The 19,846-nt window shown below is 48.4% G+C and overlaps 1 protein-coding gene across 2 annotated transcripts in view; it reads left to right on the forward strand.

Annotated features, from left to right (window-relative positions):
- Window positions 1-19,336, forward strand: part of ADAP2 (ArfGAP with dual PH domains 2) — a 37,685-nt gene extending 18,349 nt beyond the window's left edge. The window contains exons 6-11 of one of the 2 annotated variants that reach the window (XM_010372286.2): window positions 5,958-6,104; window positions 10,095-10,178; window positions 14,066-14,128; window positions 15,265-15,342; window positions 17,358-17,586; window positions 18,953-19,336. In XM_010372286.2, the coding sequence (XP_010370588.1) occupies window positions 5,958-6,104; window positions 10,095-10,178; window positions 14,066-14,128; window positions 15,265-15,342; window positions 17,358-17,586; window positions 18,953-18,987 (636 nt within the window). In that variant the 3' untranslated portion in view covers window positions 18,988-19,336. The remainder of the gene's footprint in view (window positions 1-5,957; window positions 6,105-10,094; window positions 10,179-14,065; window positions 14,129-15,264; window positions 15,343-17,357; window positions 17,587-18,952) is intronic. The other variant, XM_030923473.1, reaches the window with a different exon arrangement.
- The last annotated feature ends 510 nt before the right edge of the window (window positions 19,337-19,846 follow it).

Consider the following 19,846-nt stretch of genomic DNA (forward strand, 5'->3'; position numbering starts at 1 on the left):
AGTGAAACTCAAAAAAAAAAAAAAAAAAAAAAAAAAGCCTGAAGCTCTATACAAAGCACTTAAAAAAGTCCTTGGAGGCCGGGCTCGGTGGCTCACACCTGTAATCCCAGCACTTTGAGAGACCGAGTCAATTGGATCAATTGAGGTCCGGAGTTCATGAGCAGCCTGGCCAACATGGTGAAACCCTATCTCTACTAAAAATACAAAGCTTTGCTGAGAGTGGTGGTGCATTTCTGTAATCCTAGTTACTGGAGAAGCTGTGGCACAAGAATTGCTTGAACCTGGGAGGCTGGAGGTTGCGTGAGCTAAGATTGCACCACTGCACTCCAGCCTGGGTGACAGAGCAAGACTCCATTTAAAAAAAAAAAAAAAAAAAAAAAAATTGGCCGGGGGCAGTGGCTCGCACCTGTAATCCCAGCACTTTGGGAGGTCAAGGTGGGCAGATCACGAGGTCAGGAGATCGAGACCATCTTGGCTAACATGGTGAAACCCCGTCACTACTAAAAATACAAAAAAATTAGCTGGGCGTGGTGGTGGGCGCCTGTAGTCCCAGCTACTCGGGAGGCTGAGGCAGGAGAATGACGTGAACCCGGGAGGCAGAGCTTGCAGTGAGCAGAGATTGCACCACTGCACTCCAGCCTGGGTGACAGAGCAAGACTCCGTCTCAAAATAAATAAATAAATAAATAAATAAAATAATAAAAATAAAAATAAATAAAAATATAAACTTTTTTTCTCAACATAAGCTCCATCAAGGTCAAGACACTTTTATAAGTGATGATACCAGCTATTTAGTCCATCCCCAAGCAATTGAGGGTCCTGGAAATTTAACCATGCCAATGCAGTCTTTTTTACATTTTGTTTTTTTTTTGTTTGTTTGTTTGTTTGTTTTTTGAGACGGAGTCTCGCTCTGCCGCCCAGGCTGGAGTGCAGTGGCCGGATCTCAGCTCACTGCAAGCTCCGCCTCCTGGGTTCACGCCATTCTCCTGCCTCAGCCTCCCACGTAGCTGGGACTACAGGCGCCCGCCACATCGCCCGGCTAGTTGTTTGTATTTTTAGTAGAGACGGGGTTTCACCGTGTTAGCCAGGATGGTCTCGATCTCCTGACCTCGTGATCCGCCCGTCTCAGCCTCCCAAAGTGCTGGGATTACAGGCTTGAGCCACCGCGCCCGGCCTACATTTTGTTTTTTATGCTGTTGTTTGAGACAGGGTCTTGCTCTTTTACCAAGGCTGGAGTGCAGTGGTACAATTCTAGCTCACTGGCAGCCTCAACCTCCCAGGCTCAAGCGATCCTTCCAACTCAGCCTCCTGAGTAGCTGGGATTTCAGGCATACACCACCATGCCTGGCTAATTTTTGTATTTTTTGGCAGAGACAGGGTTTTGTCATGTTGCCCAGGTTAGTCTTGAACTCCTGAACTCAAGCAATCTACCAGCCTTAGCCTCCCGAAGTGCTAGGATAACAGACATGGGCCACCACGCCTGGCCTTTTTTTTTTTTACACTATTAACTGAAGAAAGGTGGGTACCCTTTACAGATTTTTTTTTTTTTTTTTTTTTTTTTTTTTTTTTTTTTTTTTTTTTTTGAGATGAGGTCTCGCTTCGTTACCCAGGCTGGAGTACAGTGGCACATTCTTGGCTCACTGCAACCTTTGCCTCCCAGGTTCAAGTCATTGTCCTGCCTCAGCCTCCCCAGCAGCTGGGATTATAAGCATCCGCCACCACGCTGGGCTAATTTTTGTAGTTTTAGTAGAGACGGGGTTTCACCATGTTGGCCAGGCTGGACTTGAACTCCTGACCTCAAGTGATTCACCCACCTCGGCCTCCCAGAGTGCTGGGATTACAGGCATGAGCCACCACACTCGGTCGCCTTTACAGATTTTTTTAAGACTAGAAAACGAAAAAAAGTTAGAAGAAGCCGAATTTGGACGGTAAAATGGATGCATAATGACTTCCCATTGAAACTCTCACAAAATTGCCCTCATTTGATGAGAGAAATGTAGCTGAAGCATTGTCGTGGGGGAGAAGGACTCTGGTGAAGCTTTCTCAAATGCTTTTCTGCTGAAGCTTTGGCTAACTTTCTCAAAACACTCTCATAATGAGCAGATGTTATTGTTCTTTGGCCCTCTAGAAAGTCAACAAGCAAAATGCCTTGAGCATCCCCCAGAAAACTGTTGCCATGGCCTTTGTTCTTGACTGGTCTGCTTTTGCTATGACAGGACCACTTCCACCTCTCGGTAACCATTCTTTGATTGTGCTTTGTCTTCAGGATCATACTGGTAAAGCCATTTTTCATCTCCTGTTACAATTCTTCAAAGAAATGCCTCAGGATCTTGATCTCACTTGTTTAAAATTTCCATTGAAAACTCTGCTCTTGTCTGCAACTGATTTGGGTGCAATGGCATTGGCACCCATTGAGTGGAAAGTTTGTCCAACTTTAATTTTTCAGTCAGATTTGTGTGAGCTGCACCAATTGAGATATCTGTGGTGTTAGCTATTGTTTGTGCTGTTAATTTTTGCTTCTCTTCAATTAGGGCATGAACAAGATGATTTTTTTCCTTGCAAATTGATGTAGATGGTGTGCTGCTGCAGGTGCCATCTTCCACATCATCTTGTCCCTCCTTAACAAGTTATCCATTTGTAAACTGCTAATTTATTTGGGGATTTGTCCCCATAAACTTTTCTGAAAGCATCAGTGATTTCACCATTCTTCCATCTAAGCTTCACCGTAAATGTTGACGTTTCTTCTCGCTTCAATTTTAGCAGAATTCACATTGTTCTGAGAGGGACTGTTTTCAAGTTGATGTCATACTCTTCTTAGTGCCTCAAACGAAATCCCATTCAGACATGTTATAACAAGTTAGTATGAGTTTATTTTGGTGCAAAACAATTTGAAATTCGTGCATAGTTTTTTTATACTATGTGTTTTCCATAAACTTTTCTAAGTCCCCTTGTATAAGAGTATTATATGATCTCATTTATATGAAATTTTAGAACAGGCAAAACTATACTGATAGAAGACAAGTAAGTGGTTATCTGGTGTTGGAATGGGGTAGAGATTCTGCGAAGGGGCATGAGTGAACTATTTTGGAGTGATATTTAGGATGATTAATAATGTTTTATATCTTGATTGTTATGGTGGATACATGGGTATATACATTTGTCAAAAATCAAACTATATTCTTTTTTTTTTCCGAGACGGAGTCTTGCTCTGTCACCAGGCTAGAGTGTAGTGGAACGATCTTGGCTCACTGCAACCTCTACCTTCCGGGTTCAAGGATTCTCCTTCCTCAGCCTCACTAGTAGCTGGGACTACAGGCATGTACCACCACACCCAGCGAATTTTTGTATTTTTAGTAGAGACAGAGTTTCAACCTGTTGGCCAGGATGGTCTCGATCTCTTAACCTCGTGATTCACCCACCTCAGCCTCCCAAAGTGCTGGGATAACAGGTGTGAGCCACCGTGCCTGGCTCAGACTATACTCTTTCTTTTTTTTTTTTTTTGAGACAGAGTCTCGCTCTGTCGCCCAGGCTGGAGTGCAGTGGCGTGATCTCGGCTCACTGCAAGCTCCGCCTCCTGGGTTCACACCATTCTCCTGCCCCAGCCTCCCGAGTGGCTGGGACTACAGGTGCCCGCCACCACGCCCAGCTAATTTTTTGTATTTTTAGTAGAGACGGGGTTTCACCGTGTTAGCCAGGTTGGTCTCGATCTACTGACCTCGTGATCCACCCACCTTGGCCTCCCAAAGTGCTGGGATTCAAACTATACTCTTAATATGAGTACAGTTTATTGTTTCTAAACTACACCTCAATAAATGTTGATTAAGTGAAAATTAATAATGAGATACAATTCCATACCCATCATATTGGCAAAAATTTTGTAATCTGGTAGTGTCAAGTGTTGGTGAGTAAATAGGGAAAGGGGAACTATTCTATTTCATTGATGGAAGCAAATATTGGTATAATCACTGTTGAACCATTCAGCAGAATAATTTATCAGTCTCTAGTAAGTGAAGATGTATATAACTGTAATCTAGCAATTCCATTTCTAAGCATACACTGTGACCCACAGATACACTCACATATGTGTACCAGGGCACAAACTGACTGCAACATTACTTATGATAGCAAAAAATCAGGAACAATCTCAATATATCTATTAACAGAAGATAGATTGATAACTTTTGGTATAGTCATTTATAAGAGAAAACTAGACTGGTGTATCTCAGCATGGGTAGACCTCAAAAATATAATGTTGAAAGTAAAAAACAACCTCGTTAAAATGGGCAAAAGATGTGTACAGACACTTCTCCCAAGAAGACATACACGTGACCAAAAAGCAAATGAAAAAATGTTCAACATCACTAATCAGAGAAATGTAAGTCAAAACCACACTGAGATACCATCTATACCAGTCAGAATGGCTATTATCAGAAAGTAAAAAAGTAACAGATACTGGTGAGGTTGTGGAGAAAAGGAAATGTTTACACAGTTGTGGCAGGGATGTAAATTAGTTCAGCCACTGTGGAAAGCAGTTTGGAGATTTCTCAAAGAACTTAAAACAGAACTAACATTTGACCCAGCAATCCCATTACTGGGTATATACCCAAAGCAATAGAAATAATTGTACTATAGGCCAGATGCGGTGGCTTACGCCTGTAATCCTAGCAATTTGGGAGGCAGAGGCCAGTGGATCACCTGAGGTCGGGAGTTCGAGATCAGCCTGACCAACATGGAGAAACCCTGTCTCTACTAAAAATACAAAATTAGCCAGGCATGGTGGCACATCTCTGTAATCTCAGTGACTTGGGAGGCTGAGGCAGGAGAATCGCTTGAACCCGGGAGGTGGAGGTTGCAGTGAGCCAAGATCACTCCATTGTACTCCAGCCTGGGCAACAACAGTGAAACTCCATCTCAAAAAGAAAAAAAAAAAAGAAAGAAAGAAAAGAAAAAAGAGATAATTCTACTATAAAGACACATGTACACATATGCTCATCACAGCACTATTTACAATAACAAAAACATGGAATCAGCCTAGGTGCCCATCAATGGTGGACTGGATAATGGAAATGTGGTACATAGAATACTACCCAACCATAAAAAAGAACGAGATTGGCTGGGCATGGTGGGTCATGCCTGTAATCCCAGCATTTGGGAGGCTGAGGCAGGTAGATCACGAGGTCAGGAGTTCGAGACCAGCCTGATCAACATGGTCAAACCCCATCTCTACTAAAAATACAAAAATTAGCCAGGCGTGGTGATGCACGCCTATAATCCCAGCTACTCAGGAGGCTGAGGCAGGAGAATGGTTAGAATCTGGGAGGTGGAGGTTGCAATGAGCCGAGATCACGCCTTTGCACTTCAACCTGGGCAACAGAGCGAAACTCTATCTGAAAAATAAATAAATAAAAAGAATGAGATTGGTTAGGGGCGATGGCTCATGCCTGTAATCCCAGCACTTTGGGAGGCTGAGGTGGGCAGATCACCTGAGATCAGGAGTTTGAGACCAGCCTGGCTAACAGTGAAACCCCATTTCTACTAAAAATACAAAAAATTAGCTGGGTGTGGTGGCGCGTGTCTGTAATCCCAGCTACTTGGGAGGCTGAGGCAGGAGAATCCCTTGAACCAGGTTGCAGTGAGCTGAGATTGTGCCACTGCACTCTAGCCACCACACCTGGCTAATTTTGTATTTTTAGTAGAGACAGGGTTTTACCAAGTTGGCCAGGCTGGTCTCGAACTCCTGACCTCGTGATCCGCCCGCCTTGGTCTCCCAAAGTACTGGGATTACAAGCGTGAGCCACCGTGTCAGGCCAGTATCTGTGAATTTTGATATGAGAGCAAGAACATTTAAAACCCGTATATTTACAAATTGATGTTTGTTTGCATGAAGGCCTTGGTGAAAGTTGAACAAGAGTCACCCTGTGGACTGTCAGCATCTTTCTTTCTCTCTCTCTCTTTCAGGGTAAAAGCCCCAAAGCTGTCATCAGCATTAAGGACTTGAATGCCACCTTCCAGACAGAGAAGATAAGGCACCCCCATGGGCTGCAGATCACCTACAGGAGAGATGGCCACATCAGGAACCTGTTTGTGTATCATGAAAGTGGGAAGGTGAGACGACTGGAGTTGCCACCTCCACCTCCAGCTCGCACCCCAGGACTCGGCAGGTGCAGCTCACCACCTCCCCTGCTTACTGGTGCTGTGTTCAGCTGCCTCTTGAGATTGTCTGCTACCATTTGCCTTAATCTATCGTCACTTCCCAGTCTGAGACAAAGATATGAGGAGAGCAGGGTGAGATCAGGGAGAGGAGCCTGGCAAGTACCAGGCGGCAGTGCGCCCCGGGACGCTGCTTCTCAACATGTGATCCTGGCCCAACAGCATTGGCATCACCCAGGAGCTTGTTAAAAATACAGTCTCAAGGCTGAGCATGGTAGCTTTTGCCTATAATCCCAGAACTTTGGGAGGCCAAGGCAGGTGGATCACTTGAACCCAGGAGTTTGAGACCAGCCTCAACTGGTGGGGAGGGGGCTGTAATCCCAGCACTTTGGGAGGCTGAGGTGGGCGGATCATGAGGTCAGGAGATTGAGACCATCCTGGCTAACACGGTGAAACCCTGTCTCCACTAAAAATACAAAAAAATTAGCTGAGCATGGGGGCGGGTGCCTGTAGTCCCAGCTACTCGGGAGGCTGAGGCAGAAGAATGGCATGAACCTGGGAGATGGAGCTTGCAGTGAGCCGAGATGGCACCACTGCACTCCAGCCTGGGTGACAGAGCAAAACTCCGTCTCAAAAAAAAAAAAAAAAAAGAAAAGAAAAAAGAAAAAGAAACTGCATTTTAACAGGATCCCAGGTGAGTCTTGTGCACATTTAAGTTTGAGAAGCACTATTTTTTTTTCCTTTGGAGACAGAACTCGCTCTATTGCCCAGGCTGGAGTACAGCGGCGCGATTTCAACTCACTGCAATCTCCACCTTCAGGGTTCAAGCGATCCTCCTGCCTCAGCCTCCTGAGTAGCTGAGATCACACCCAGCTAATTTTTTTTTTTTTTTTTTTTTTTGTATTTTTAGTAGACACAGGGTTTCACCATGTTGGCCGGGCTGGTCTTGAATTCCTGACCTCAAGTGATCTGCCCACCTCGGCCTCCCACAGTGCTGGAATTACAGGGGTGAGCCACTGAGAAGCACTATTTAATAGTCCAGGAAATCAGCCCAGTCAGAGATGAGCAGGCCAATATAAGAGAATAAGCTGGGTCAGGTCCTGAGCAGGGTCTCAGGACTAGGCAGGGGACAGAGATGCTAAGTGGGGGTGGACGAAGGTGGGTGCTGACATTTTGTGACCATCTATTAACTCCCCTGGGCACTGCTTTTGGTGATTGCTGTCCATCATTTCTTAATCCTCAAAATAAGCCCCACATTACTGAGTCATGGACATGTTAGTAACTTGCTCGGGGTCACAACCAATGGTTCCTGAGCCCTGCACTCACTTTACCCGCCATGTGTCTCTGCTGTAGGGAGGACCCTTGGCAGCAGGAGCCAGGAACCAGATGCAGGGACTAGACCTTGGGAAGGTCTAGTCCTTCACCATGTTGGTCAGGCTGGTCAGGCTGGTGGCTCACGCCTGTAATCCCAGCACTTTGGGAGGCCGAGGTGGGAGGATCATGAGGTCAGGAGATCGAGACCATCCTAGCATCCGAGACCCTAGCACCACGGCCCTAGCCCCTTCTCCATGCCAATCACTGCCACAAGGACTTTTACTGAGGCACCCAAGGTCTCTGGCACTTAGGATACCCAGCTCCCTCCTATCTGCCCAGTATGGTGCATCTGACAACCTGGGTCTGGCCGTTCTTCTCTTTTGCTTGATGCCCCAGCCTGTCTGTTAGATGGGCATAAATGAGGACTCCAGATTCCTGTCTGCAGGAGTCAGGGGGTGATTTAAAAGCTAAGTGGACAGGCATAAGGGGTGGGGAGGGGGCTGTGGCAAACAGGAAAACCTGCATGGAGGATTGAAACAAACAAAACTTCAGGAGCCAAACCAACAGGTATGCAGGTTGGACTTGGCACCAGGATCACCAGATTGTGACTGGAGAGACCTTCCAATGTGAAGGCCTAGGCGTGTCTTTTCTGGGCTGGCCCCATTATTCCCTTAGTGCCTGAGACCTAAGAAGGTTCTTTTTTTTTTTTTTTTTTGAGAAGGAGTCTTGCTCTGTCGCCCAGACTGGTGTGCAGTGGCACAATCTCAGCTCACTGCAACCTCTGCCTCCCAGGTTCAAGCAATTCTCCAGCCTCAGCCTCTCGAGTAGCTGGGATTACAGGCACGCACCACCATACCTGGCTAATTTTGTATTTTTAGTAGAGATGGGGTTTCACCATGTTGGTCAGGCTGGTCTCAAACTCCTGACCTCAGGTGATCTACCAGCCTCAGCCTCCCAGACTGCTGGGATTACAGGCATGAGTCACCGCACCTGGCCAGAGGGTCCTTAATGAACTCCAGGACAAGAGAGCACAGACCCCTGGAATCCTAGGCCTGTGTGCTTCACCTATGAGAGAGAAAGGGAAATGGTTTCATTCCTTTGAAACCATATTCAAATGACTTTCTCAATAATCATATTATATCAAAGTCGCAAACTACCACTATTTGAACAAGCCTTTTAGTCTTCCAATTCCAAATTCCTGGGAGAAGAAATCTGATAAGCCCAGTCCAGCCTCTGTATTGTTCCAGGCCTGGTCCAGTTGCTGTGGTTAAGCAGGGGCAGGATCACAGCAGTAAATGGGGCTGCAACTGGGGTTGGGTGAAGATAGGTGGGGTAGTTCTCGTAGAAGCAGGGCTTAGGCTGAGCAAGCACTGAAAATCTATCTATTACAATATCAAAACTAACCTGTGAGAGAAGTAGAATGTTTTACGTAAAGGGTGTGTGTGGGATGGAGCGGGCTAAGCAGAATGTCCCAAGAGGAAGGAACAGTAGGTGTTGGGAGAATTGCAAATAGTTTTGCATGGAAGGAGCTCAGACAGCAGTCATAGTAAAGAACTTAAGACTTTTTTTTTTTTTTTTTCTGAGGGTAGTAGACAGGACTCCAAGTCAGACTGATTAGATTTGTAATTAGAAAATCATTCTGGCTGCAGGCCGGGTGCGGTGGCTCAATGCCTGTAATCCTAGCACTTTGGGAGGCCGAGGCAGGCGGATCACGAGGTCAGGAGATTGAGACCATCCTGGCCAATATGGTGAAACCCTGTCTCTACTAAAAATACAAAAATTAGCTAGACATGGTGGCAGGTGCCTGTAGTCCCAGCTACTCAGGAGGCTGAGGCAGGAGAATGGCGTCAACCTGGGAGATGGAGGTCACAGTGAGCCGGCATCATGCCACTGCACTCCAGCCTGGGCAACAGAGCGAGACTCCATCTAAAAAAAAAAGTATCACTCTGGTTGCAATGAGAGGGTCAATCGGAGAGCACCCGATCAAGGCCAGCTAGATACGTGTCTAGGTGGGAGATGAAGGTGGACCCAGGCTGCTGAGGGACATGTTCTCTCAGAGTGACAGCAGAAGGGACCAAGCCAGCTTTGGCCTAAGTTGCCATGAGCATCCTCATCAGAGGAGCATCCCCAGGCACACCTGCTCCCCACCCAAATGCCAATCTTTGACATCTGAGGACAACGATTTCCTAGAACCTTGCTTCTTAGAGTGTATTCCACTGACTAGCAGCATCTTATCACCTGAGACCGTGTTAGGAATGCAGAGTCTTGGGCCCCATTCCAAACCTACTGCATATGCCTCTGCATTTTAACAAGAGCCTCAGGAGATTTTGTATGCATTAGAAGGTGAAAAGCACTGTCTGAGGCCATTGCAGAACTCCTGTGCAGTTCACCCGATCCTTTTCCGGGGCTCTGGGGTTATCCCTGTCAGAGGCTTCCTGTTTGCTCGGGTTAGCCCACAAGGCTCTGACACAGTCCTCCCTGGATGCCCCTGAGCTGAGCTGTGGGGTGTGTGCAGGCGCTGAATACATGCACCCCACATGCAATGCCCAGCTAGCTTTCCGCCACCAGACGCAGCCTCCCACCCACCCCATCTCACTGCTGTATGTGTGTCCTATGCACTTCTCTCGGCAGGAGATAGTGGACTGGTTCAATGCCCTGCGTGCAGCCCGTCTGCAGTATCTAAAAATGGCTTTTCCTGAACTCCCGGAGTCTGAGGTGAGCTAAATGTGGACCCCAATTTCTGAATCTCCTCTCGGCCATCTCCTTCTTTCCCTGTCTGTTGACCTCGAAGACACTCAGAAGCCAGACTAGGACTGGGCATGGTGGCTCATGCCTGTAATCCCAGCACTTTGGGAGGCCGAGGCGGGAGGATCACGAGGTCAGGAGATCGAGACCACCCTGGCTAGCATGGTGAAACCCCGTCTCTACTAAAAATACAAAAAAATTGGCTGGATGTGGTGGCGGGCACCTGTAATTACAGCTACTTGGGAGGCTGAGGCAGGAGAATGGCATGAACCCGGGAGGTGGAGCTTGCAGTGAGCCGAGATGGCACCACTACACTCCAGCCTGGGTGACAGAGCAAGACTCTGTCTCAAAAAAAAAAAAAAAAAAGAAACCAAAGAAGCCAGACTAGGTTTGTTTGCAGGCAAGACCTCGAGGTTGAGGGCTGGGTAGCTCAGAGGGAAACCCAAGGTATTCTCCAAGGGAGCCTGGGGGATTACAGCCTCACATGTGACAAGGCAGCCTCCCTGAAAGCAGGTCAGTTTCTCCCCTTCAGGGGAGTGTCAAGGGGCTCAGCGTTTGGTCATCTCTTTCTGACCCCTTCTCCCTCTAAAATGTACAAATGATCCCTAACATACTGCTTACAGAGTGCTTTGAGCCCGTTTTGTCTTGTGAAATGGCAGCCGGGCAGGGGTGATTATTTCCATTTCACTGATGTGATATACAGTCCCAGGAAGGGCAGGTGAATAACCAAAGGTGCGCTTCCCTTTCTAATATCCCCACTTTGCCCTGTGATGCTCTGGGCTTGGGAAAGCCTGGGATCCTCCCCATTACAATTGTAACAGGAGCAGGTATGCCCTTCGTGGCCAACATGATGGGGAGCCGAGAACTTCATTTTGATTGTCTCCAGACTTCTGGGGCCTTCATTTCCCTATTTCAGACTGGGCCAGGGAGGCCTGCATGGTGTGGGGCAGAGGATGCTGCCTTGAACCAGGAAGCCTGGGCTCTCAGGGATGCTCTATTGCTCACTTTCTGTGTGACCCCTGCAGGTCCTGGCACCTCTCTGAGCTTCTGTTTCCATATTGGTAAGATGGCAGTTAGTCCAGGTCATCTTCAGGGTCCCTTCCGGCTCTGAGATTGTATACTCTGGTCCTCTTCAAGAGGCTCCCCTCTAAGAGGATTTTGTAAGTGATGGGGGTGGAAAACCATTTTAATGCTGGGATTTTCTTAATCTCAACCATTAGAGCTTCCTTTTTTTTTTTTTGAGACGGAGTCTCACTCTGTCGCCCAGGCTGGAGTGCAGTGGCGCAATCTCCGCTCACTGCACGCTCCACTGCCTCCCGGGTTCATGCCATTCTCCTGCCTCAGCCTCCCTAGAAGCTGGGACTACAGGCACCCACCACCACGCCCGGCTAATTTTTTTGTAGTTTTAGTAGAGACGGGGTTTCACCGTGTTCGCCAGGATGGTCTCGATCCCCTGACCTCGTGATCCGCCCGCCTTGGCCTCCCAAAGTGCTGGGATTACAGGCATGAGCCACCGCGCCCGGCCTAGAACTTCCTTGAAAGCCTAAATGCTCCTTAATTCCAAGGTTTGTAGGGAGCCAGTTGTCTGGAATAGGGTCCCCTTCAGGCCCAAGGATGTGCTGAGATGACAGCTGTCTGGGAGCAATTCCAGTAAGGCCCGAGTCAGAGCCCTTGTGTCAGTCTGCTGAGTTTGCACCCAGAACCGGTTAATGCTGGCTCCCATGGGCGGGGAGTGGAGGGTGCTGACTGCTGACTATGAGGAGGGAGGACAAAGTGCAGATGCTCAGCCTTATTTAATCTGGGCAAGTTGCCCATCTTTGCTGACATGTGTAAAGGAAATTGCTCTTCGGTCAACATCCTCAATGTTCCCCTGCCTCTCTCATCCACTGTCAGTACCCGATATCCATCCCGTGTCTTTCTTCCCATTTAATGTCTGTGTATGGTGTGAGGTTCTGAGCAATCACCAGGCCTGGCTCAAGCTTTAGGGTCCACATGTTGGAAACCCAGGGTATCCCAGTGGGGTCTGTGGTCCTGTAATAAGTGCATGTGGTCTTTTGGACTTCAGAGAAAGTAGGTATTGTTGCCATGGTGACAGATAATCCAGGCCCAGAGAGGTGAGGTGACTTGCCTAGGTGATAGTAGCTACTTTCTAGGGCTGTTGTGAGACTCCAACGAGCCAAGGCATCTGAAGTACAGGAAGCAGTGCTCCAGCCATGTGATTTTCCTTTTTCTCCCAATGGTTTCCCTAGGCCTCTGCTTGCTCTGTGCTGACTCAAATTCAGAATATTGAGCAGTTTGGGACTCCATCTGTTTTCTCCAAATGGAAGAATTAAAGCATAGTGAATGTATTTTAGGAGGAGGGGAGTAGTACAGTTTATATTTTCTTTCTTACATTTAAAAACATTTTTTATTTTTTGTAGAGATGGTATCTCACTTATGTTGCCCGGGCTGGTCTCGAACTTCTGGCCTCAAGCAATCCTCCTACCTCGGCCTCCCAAAGTGCTGGGACTACAGGTGTGAGCCACTGCATCTGACCTATATTTTCATTTTTGGCTCACAACTTTCCCCCTTTTAAACTTCCTGTAGCTGTTCCCCAGACCTCACTTCCCCTGTGCCTCTGCCCTGGGCCCTGGAGCTCTCTGTTCTTTGAAGCCTAGACTGTCATTTGAAGCTCTAGACTTTCCAGGTTGATGTCTGGGAGCATAGGAGGCCATCATCAACCCCTGGAAACATCTCTGAGTATAGGCTGAGAGGCTGGAAGGGGTTGTGGGGATCACATGATCCAGGTTGTTTATCACACAGGGGAGAGACATAAGGCCTCATGAGACAGAAGGTCTTACAAAGGTAATGCAACTGGTGGAGGCCAGAACTGGAGTTAGAACCAGGTCTCCCGACTTCTGCTTCAGAACTTTCTCTGTCCACTCTGGCATCATTTTCTTTTCTTTCTTTCTTTTTTTTTTTTTGAGACGGAGTCTCCCTCTGTCACCCAGACTGGAGTGCAGTGGCACTATCTCAGCTCACTGCAACCTCTGTCTCCCGGGTTCAAGGGATTCTTTTGCCTCAGCCTACTGAGTAGCTGGGATAACAAGTGCGTGCCACCGTGCCCAGCTAATTTTTGTATTTATAGTAGAGATGGGGTTTCACCACGTTGGCCAGGCTAGTCTCAAACTCCTGGCCACAAGTGATCCACCTGCCTTGGCCTCCCAAAGTGCTGGAATTACAGACATGAGCCACCGCGCCCAGCCTCTGGCGTCATTTTCTTGTTGCTCTGTGTCAGAACTCTGACCAATGACCATGCCTTTCCCAAGGTCCTGCTCAGAGGGCCCTGGCATGTTTACACTTTAGCACCCTAGTGTAGTGGTGGGAGTACAGTCTAGTGTCATCGGCCCTGGGCATGAATCTCAGCTCTTTGCGCTACCAGTGATGTGACTTCAGGAAAATCCCCAGCCCCTTCTCTGTGGCCTGGTTTTTCAGATGTGTAGTGAAGCTGGTGATACCCACCTCTCAGGGTGATTAAGAATTGCAGCCGGAGCCTGACGCAAAGTGGACCCTCAGAACATGTTCCCTGACACCAAGAGGGTCTCTGCAGAGCCTTGCCTATGTCCATACCCTGGGGTTACTGAAGGAGTCCTTAAACCAAAACTTGGCCGTGCCACTAAGTTCTGCAAACATCTGGGGTGCTGTCGACTGGCTCTGTGAAATATTAATATTATATCCATTGCACTTTCCAAATATAATACCATGAGCCATAAGCATACATCCTTCCCCATTTCAAACTTCCCCTTTGTCGGGAGCCAGGCGGGAAGCTGGAGCTTTGGGGTGTGAGTTGGGGGTCAGTGTCTGTCTCTCTTCCACAGCTCGTGCCATTCCTCACCAGGAACTACCTCAAACAAGGCTTCATGGAAAAGACTGGGCCAAAGGTACCTTCTACCACTCCCTGAGGGACTTATGTGGCTTAATGTATACAAAAGGTTTAATGTGTTTATGGGATGACTGTTAAGAGAACAGTGAAAGGTGTTAGGCCAAGCTTGTCCAACCAACAGCCCATGGGCCGCATGCTGCCCAGGACAGCTTGGAATGAGGCCCAACACAACTTTCTTTTTTTAATTTTTTTGAGACAGAGTCTTGCACTGTCACCCAGGCGGAGTGCAGTGGTGTGATCTTGGCTCACTGCAACCTCCACCTCCCGGATTCCAGGGATTCTCCTGCCTCAGACTCCTGAGTAGCTGGGATTACAGGTGCCCGCCACCATGACTGGCTAATTTTTGTAATTTTAGTAGAGACGGGGTTTCACCATGTTGGCCAGGCTGGTCTCGAACTCCCGACCTCAAGCGATCTGCCCACCTCAGACTCCCAAAGTGCTGGGATTACAGGCATGAGTCACCATGCCCAGCCAAATTCATGAACTTTCTTAAAACATTATGAGATATTTTTGCGATTTTTTTTTTTTTTTAAGCTCATCAGCTATCATTAGTTTAGTGTATTTTACATGTGGCCTAAGACAATTCTTCCAATGTGGCCCAGGGAAGGCAAAAGATTGGATACCCCTGTGTTAGGCAATCGTGAAAGCAAGCCTTGGGCAGGTGGAAAAAGTAGTCAAAGGGTTGTTTTCAGAGAGGCGCAGCCCCTCCGCGTGCTTCTTGTTGCCGGGCTTTCTCTCCCTGACCTAGGTCAGAATTTAGCCAAGGCCAGCACTTTCAGCCTTGCTAAGCAGTAACCACTTCTGATTTTCCCCAACTTCCTTTTTCTCTGGCTTCTTTGTCCACCGCCTGAGAAAGAGGAAAGTGCCTCTTCCAAGTCAAGGCAGCACCTGGAGGCAGCAGGGTGAAGCTGGTAGAGGGTATGATGGGGTTGGAAGGGTAATGGGCAGAACCTTCAATGCCTGAGGGCTCCTGTCCAGGCCCCAGGGAGAAGGACTAGGATGTCTGACTGAGGAGGCTGGGCTGGAGAACCAGTGGGACTGGCCAGTTCCCTTGGTTTGGCCTGGGCTGGCCCCTGATCTCTATCCTCAGAAACTGACTTGGTCATCCATGGTAAGAGGTTCCCTCTTTTGCAGCAGAGAGAACCTTTCAAGAAAAGGTGGTTCGCCCTGGATTGCCATGAGCGGAGGCTGCTCTATTACAAGAACCCACTGGTAAGAGCCACTCCTGCTCCCTCCCCAGGGCTTCCTCAGACAGAACTGGGTAGTGCTTGCCTGAAACTATGTGAAAGCTATGGATAAACACATCTCCCAGAGCCCCAGAGCTAGAGAAACCCTGAGAGGAAAACCTCTACCCCTTGTTTTTGTTGCTCTTGAAGTAATCTCCTGTGGCATGAAGCTTCTTTCTCCTTGCTTTCAGGAAGTCCATTATGAGTATCCAAAATGCTGCCCATGGTAGTTAAATAAGGTGTATTTCTTCCTCTAGTCTCCAGGGCTCACTTCTAACCAAGAGGCCGTGATATGTAGTGGTTAGGAGTGTGGTGGACTCTAGAACCCGGCTGTCTGGGTTCTGGTCTCAGCGCTGCTACTTGTAGTAGTGTTGCCTTGAGCTGAGTACTTAGCTCTCTGTGCCTTAGTTTCCTCCTCTGAAAAACAGGCTTAATAAGAATGCCTTCCCCAGAGGTTGCCATGATGGTTATTTAAGTTACTATAAAGCATTGTAATTCCTGATGCTGATTTTAATAGGTCTCCATAAATGTTAGGTATCACTTATTTATTTTTTTTAGAGACAGAGTCTCTCTCTGTCACCCAGGCTGGAATGCAGTGGCACAATCACAGCTCATTGCAACCTTGAACTTCTGGGCCCAAGTTATCTTCCTGCCTCAGTCTCCTGAGTAGCTCAGAATACAGGCATGCACCACCATGCCCAGCTAATTAAAAAAAAAAAAAAAAAAAGTAGGGCTGGGTGCTCTGGCTCTTGCCTGTAATCCCAGCACTTTGGGAGGCTGAGGCAGGAGGATCACTTGAGCCCAGAAGTTCAAGACCAGCCTGCACAACATAATGAGATCCCATCTCTATAAGAAACTTAAGGCCGGGCATGGTGACTCACGTCTGTAAACCCAGCACTTTGGGAGGCCGAAGCGGGCGGATCACGAGGTCAGGAGTTCAAGACCAGCCTGACTAACATGGTGAAACCCCGTCTCTACTAAAAATACAAAAATTAGTCAGACATGGTGGTGTGTGCCTGTAATCCCAGTTACTCAGGAGGCTGAGGCAGGAGAATCACTTGAAACTGGAGGCAGAGGGTGCAGTGAGCCGAGATCACGCCATTGCACTCCAGCCTGGGTGCAGAGCGAGACTCCGTCTCAAAAAAAAAAAAAAGAAAAAGAAAAGAAAAGAATCTTAATTTTTTTTTTTTTTTTTTGAGGCGGAGTCTCGCTCTGTCGCCCGGACTGGAGTGCAGTGGCCGGATCTCAGCTCACTGCAAGCTCCGCCTCCCGGGTTTACGCCATTCTCCTGCCTCAGCCTCCCGAGTAGCTGGGACTACAGGCGCCCGCCACCTCGCCCAGCTAGTTTTTGTATTTTTAGTAGAGACGGGGTTTCACCGTGTTAGCCAGGATGGTCTCGATCTCCTGACCTCGTGATCCGCCCATCTCGGCCTCCCAAAGTGCTGGGATTACAGGCTTGAGCCACCGCGCCCGGCCAAGAAAATAATCTTAAAAATTAGCCAGGTGTGGTGGCACATGCCTGTAGTCCTAGCTGCTTGGGAGGCTGAGGTGGGAGGATCGCCTGAGCCTGGGAGGTTGAGGCTGGGATGAGCCATGATTGTGCCACTGCACTTCCAGCCTGGGTGACAGAGTGAGACCCTGTCTCCAAAAACAATTCATGATAATAATTAATAAATTTTTTTTGCAGAGAAGGGGTCTCACTATGTTGCCCAGGTTGGTCTCATATTCCTGGCCTCAAACAGTCCTCTGCTTTGGCTTCCCAAAGTGCTAGGATTACAGGCATGAACTACCAGGCCCACCCTCAGTATCTGTTCAACAGATGATGTGTATGATTTATTTTAGGGTTTTGATCTTTCAAATTCTGGGTCCCACTCAGCAGAAATCCCAGCAGGGACCTCATACCCCCTTCCCAAAACAGAGCTTGGAGGCTGTCAGGGCTGCAGGGCCCCTCTGCCCTGGGGGACACCCTCTGATGACCGACCCTGTACCCTCCATTTTCAGGATGCCTTTGAGCAGGGCCAGGTTTTTCTTGGGAACAAGGAGCAGGGATATGAAGTCTATGAAGACCTGCCCAAGGGCATCCGAGGAAATCGCTGGAAAGCCGGACTCACCATTGTCACCCCAGAGCGGAGATATGTCCTCACTTGCCCCAACGAGAAGGAGCAGCAGGAATGGCTGGAAAGTTTGCGGGGTGTCCTGTCCAGCCCCTTGACGCTCCTCAACCGCCTCAGTAAGAAGCAGGAACTGAAGGGTGTTCTTTTGGCCAAGGGCAGAGGGCAGAAAGGTGCTTTTTCACTTAGGTTCAGCTGTGATGCCACAAAAGATTCCTGATTCCTGACTATGCTCTTTTCACTGTCTTCTCTTCCTGAGAAAGAAAAGCACAGACATGCCATTATTGCCAAACAGTCGACTCTGTCCACCCTGGGTTCCCGTAGCAGAGCTCTTCCCCAGGAGCTTTTAGAGGAGTTTGGCCCTGGCAGAACCCCTGGGTGCCATCTGTACCCCTTACAGTGTGGGGGTTGAGCAACTTCTCTTTCCCTCCACCCTCCTCTATGCTGATCCTTTTTCTCGTGAGAAAACCCTGGCCTGTTATTATTAGCTAAGGTCACACCCGCTGGGCAGCTCCTGGGATTTTTGGATTCCTCCCCACTCCAGAGGGAAGGCTATTTCTAGTGGCTTCTTTTCTCTGAGTCCTCCCTTCTGTCTGCCTCTCTCCTGCTCCTCTTTATCAGTAGGCCTTCCTCAGTGCTGACAGCCCTGTGAAAAAGGAGGAGACATGCCGAGCTCCGGCAGGAAACTGCTGGCCCAGGGCCTGGCTTCTGGGGCACAAAGGAGAATTTCTGTGTTTGGAAAAGTACAGACTGAGCAGGTGACCCCCACACAGCCCCTTGGGGGAAACACTTGTGCCCTTTGAGTCTGACCGATATAAACACAGACTCTCTTGACTGTCCCACAAAGGCCAAAGCCAGAGAACCTCAGAAAGGGACTTGCAAATTGTGAGTGAGGCATATCAGCTGGTGCTTTCTTTTCTCTGTGGGCTGCCATTTATGAGTCTCTTGGTTTTTCTCTGTCTCTATCCCTCCACTTTTCTCTCCTTTGCTGGTGTGTGCATCCCCTCTGATGCCCTGGCCCTTACTCTTTCATTCTGTTTTTTATTCAGAGGCTCCCTCTGTCTTTGTGTTATTTTTTTTTTTATTTTCTTTTTTTGAGACGGGATCTTGCACTGTCACCCAGGCTGAAGTGCAGTGGTGCGATCTCAGCTCACTGCAATCTCCTCTTCCTGGGTTCAGGCAATCCTCTCACCTCAGCCTCCCAAGTAGCTGGGACTACAGGCTCGTGACACCACGTCCAGCTAATTTATTTTGTATTTTTGGTAGAGACAGAGTTTCACCATGTTGCCCAGGCTGGTCTCGAACTCCTGAGCTCAAGTGATCCACCTGCCTCGGCCTCCCAAAGTGCTGGGATGACAGGCGTGAGCCACTGCGCCCGGCCATGGCTCCCTCTGTCTTTGTACACCTGTCCCTTTGCTGTCCCTCTCCTCCACAGAACAGCATTGGCATGGCCACCTCCCTCAGCCCTCTTCATTTCCCTTGTAGCTGCATCAACAGAGAGTGGCCGCAGCAGCAGGTGACCCATTAACTGAGGAACTGGCTGCCACTGAACACCTGGAGCGCCTTGCGGGAAGGAGAAGTTCGCACCTCGACCCTGGCTGCCCACCATCAGTGCCCCACAGTCAGCAGCCATCCCTGGCAGTGAACTCTGCCAGGACTGAAGCTGTGGCTTTATCCATCAGCTCCCTGAGCCTTCCCCGCAACCCACCCCAGGGATCTGAGGATCTGGTACATAGATGAACATCTATCCCCTCCTCCCCCATACACACCCAGGCTTGAAATGCCCTATAGGCCCAGAACTTTCTCACATCTGAAATGGAGGCATTGCAATGAAAAGGCACCCACAGCATCATGCAAGTGGCATCTTGTTAAAAAAAAAAAAGTTTAATCTGAATCTAACCATGAGGAAATAATCAGACAAATCCACATTAGGGGCATTCTGCTAAACATCTGACCCAGACTCTTCAAAAATGAAGCGTGAAAGATAAAGTACTCAATGGCTAGGTGCAGTGGCTCACATCTGCAATCCCAGCACTTTGGGAGGCCAAGATGGACGGATCGTGAGGTCAGGAGATCAAGACCATCCTGGCCAACATGGTGAAACCCCATCTCTGCTGAAAATACAAAAATTAGCTGGATGTGGTGGTGCACTCCTATAGTCCCAGCTACTTGGGAGGCTGAGGCAGGAGAATCGCTTGAACCCGGGGGTGGAGGTTGCAGTGAGCCATGATTGTACCGCTACACTCCAGCCTGGTAACAGAGCAAGACTCCATCTCAAAAAAAAAAAAAAAAAAAAAAAAAAAAAAAGAAAGTAGTTAATATTGTGAAAGATAAAGTAGTCTGAGAACTGTTCTATATTAAAGGAGACTAGGCCAGGTG

Source organism: Rhinopithecus roxellana, chromosome 19 (genome assembly GCF_007565055.1).
Source record: "Rhinopithecus roxellana isolate Shanxi Qingling chromosome 19, ASM756505v1, whole genome shotgun sequence".
In the NCBI taxonomy this organism is placed as follows: Eukaryota; Metazoa; Chordata; class Mammalia; order Primates; family Cercopithecidae; genus Rhinopithecus; species Rhinopithecus roxellana.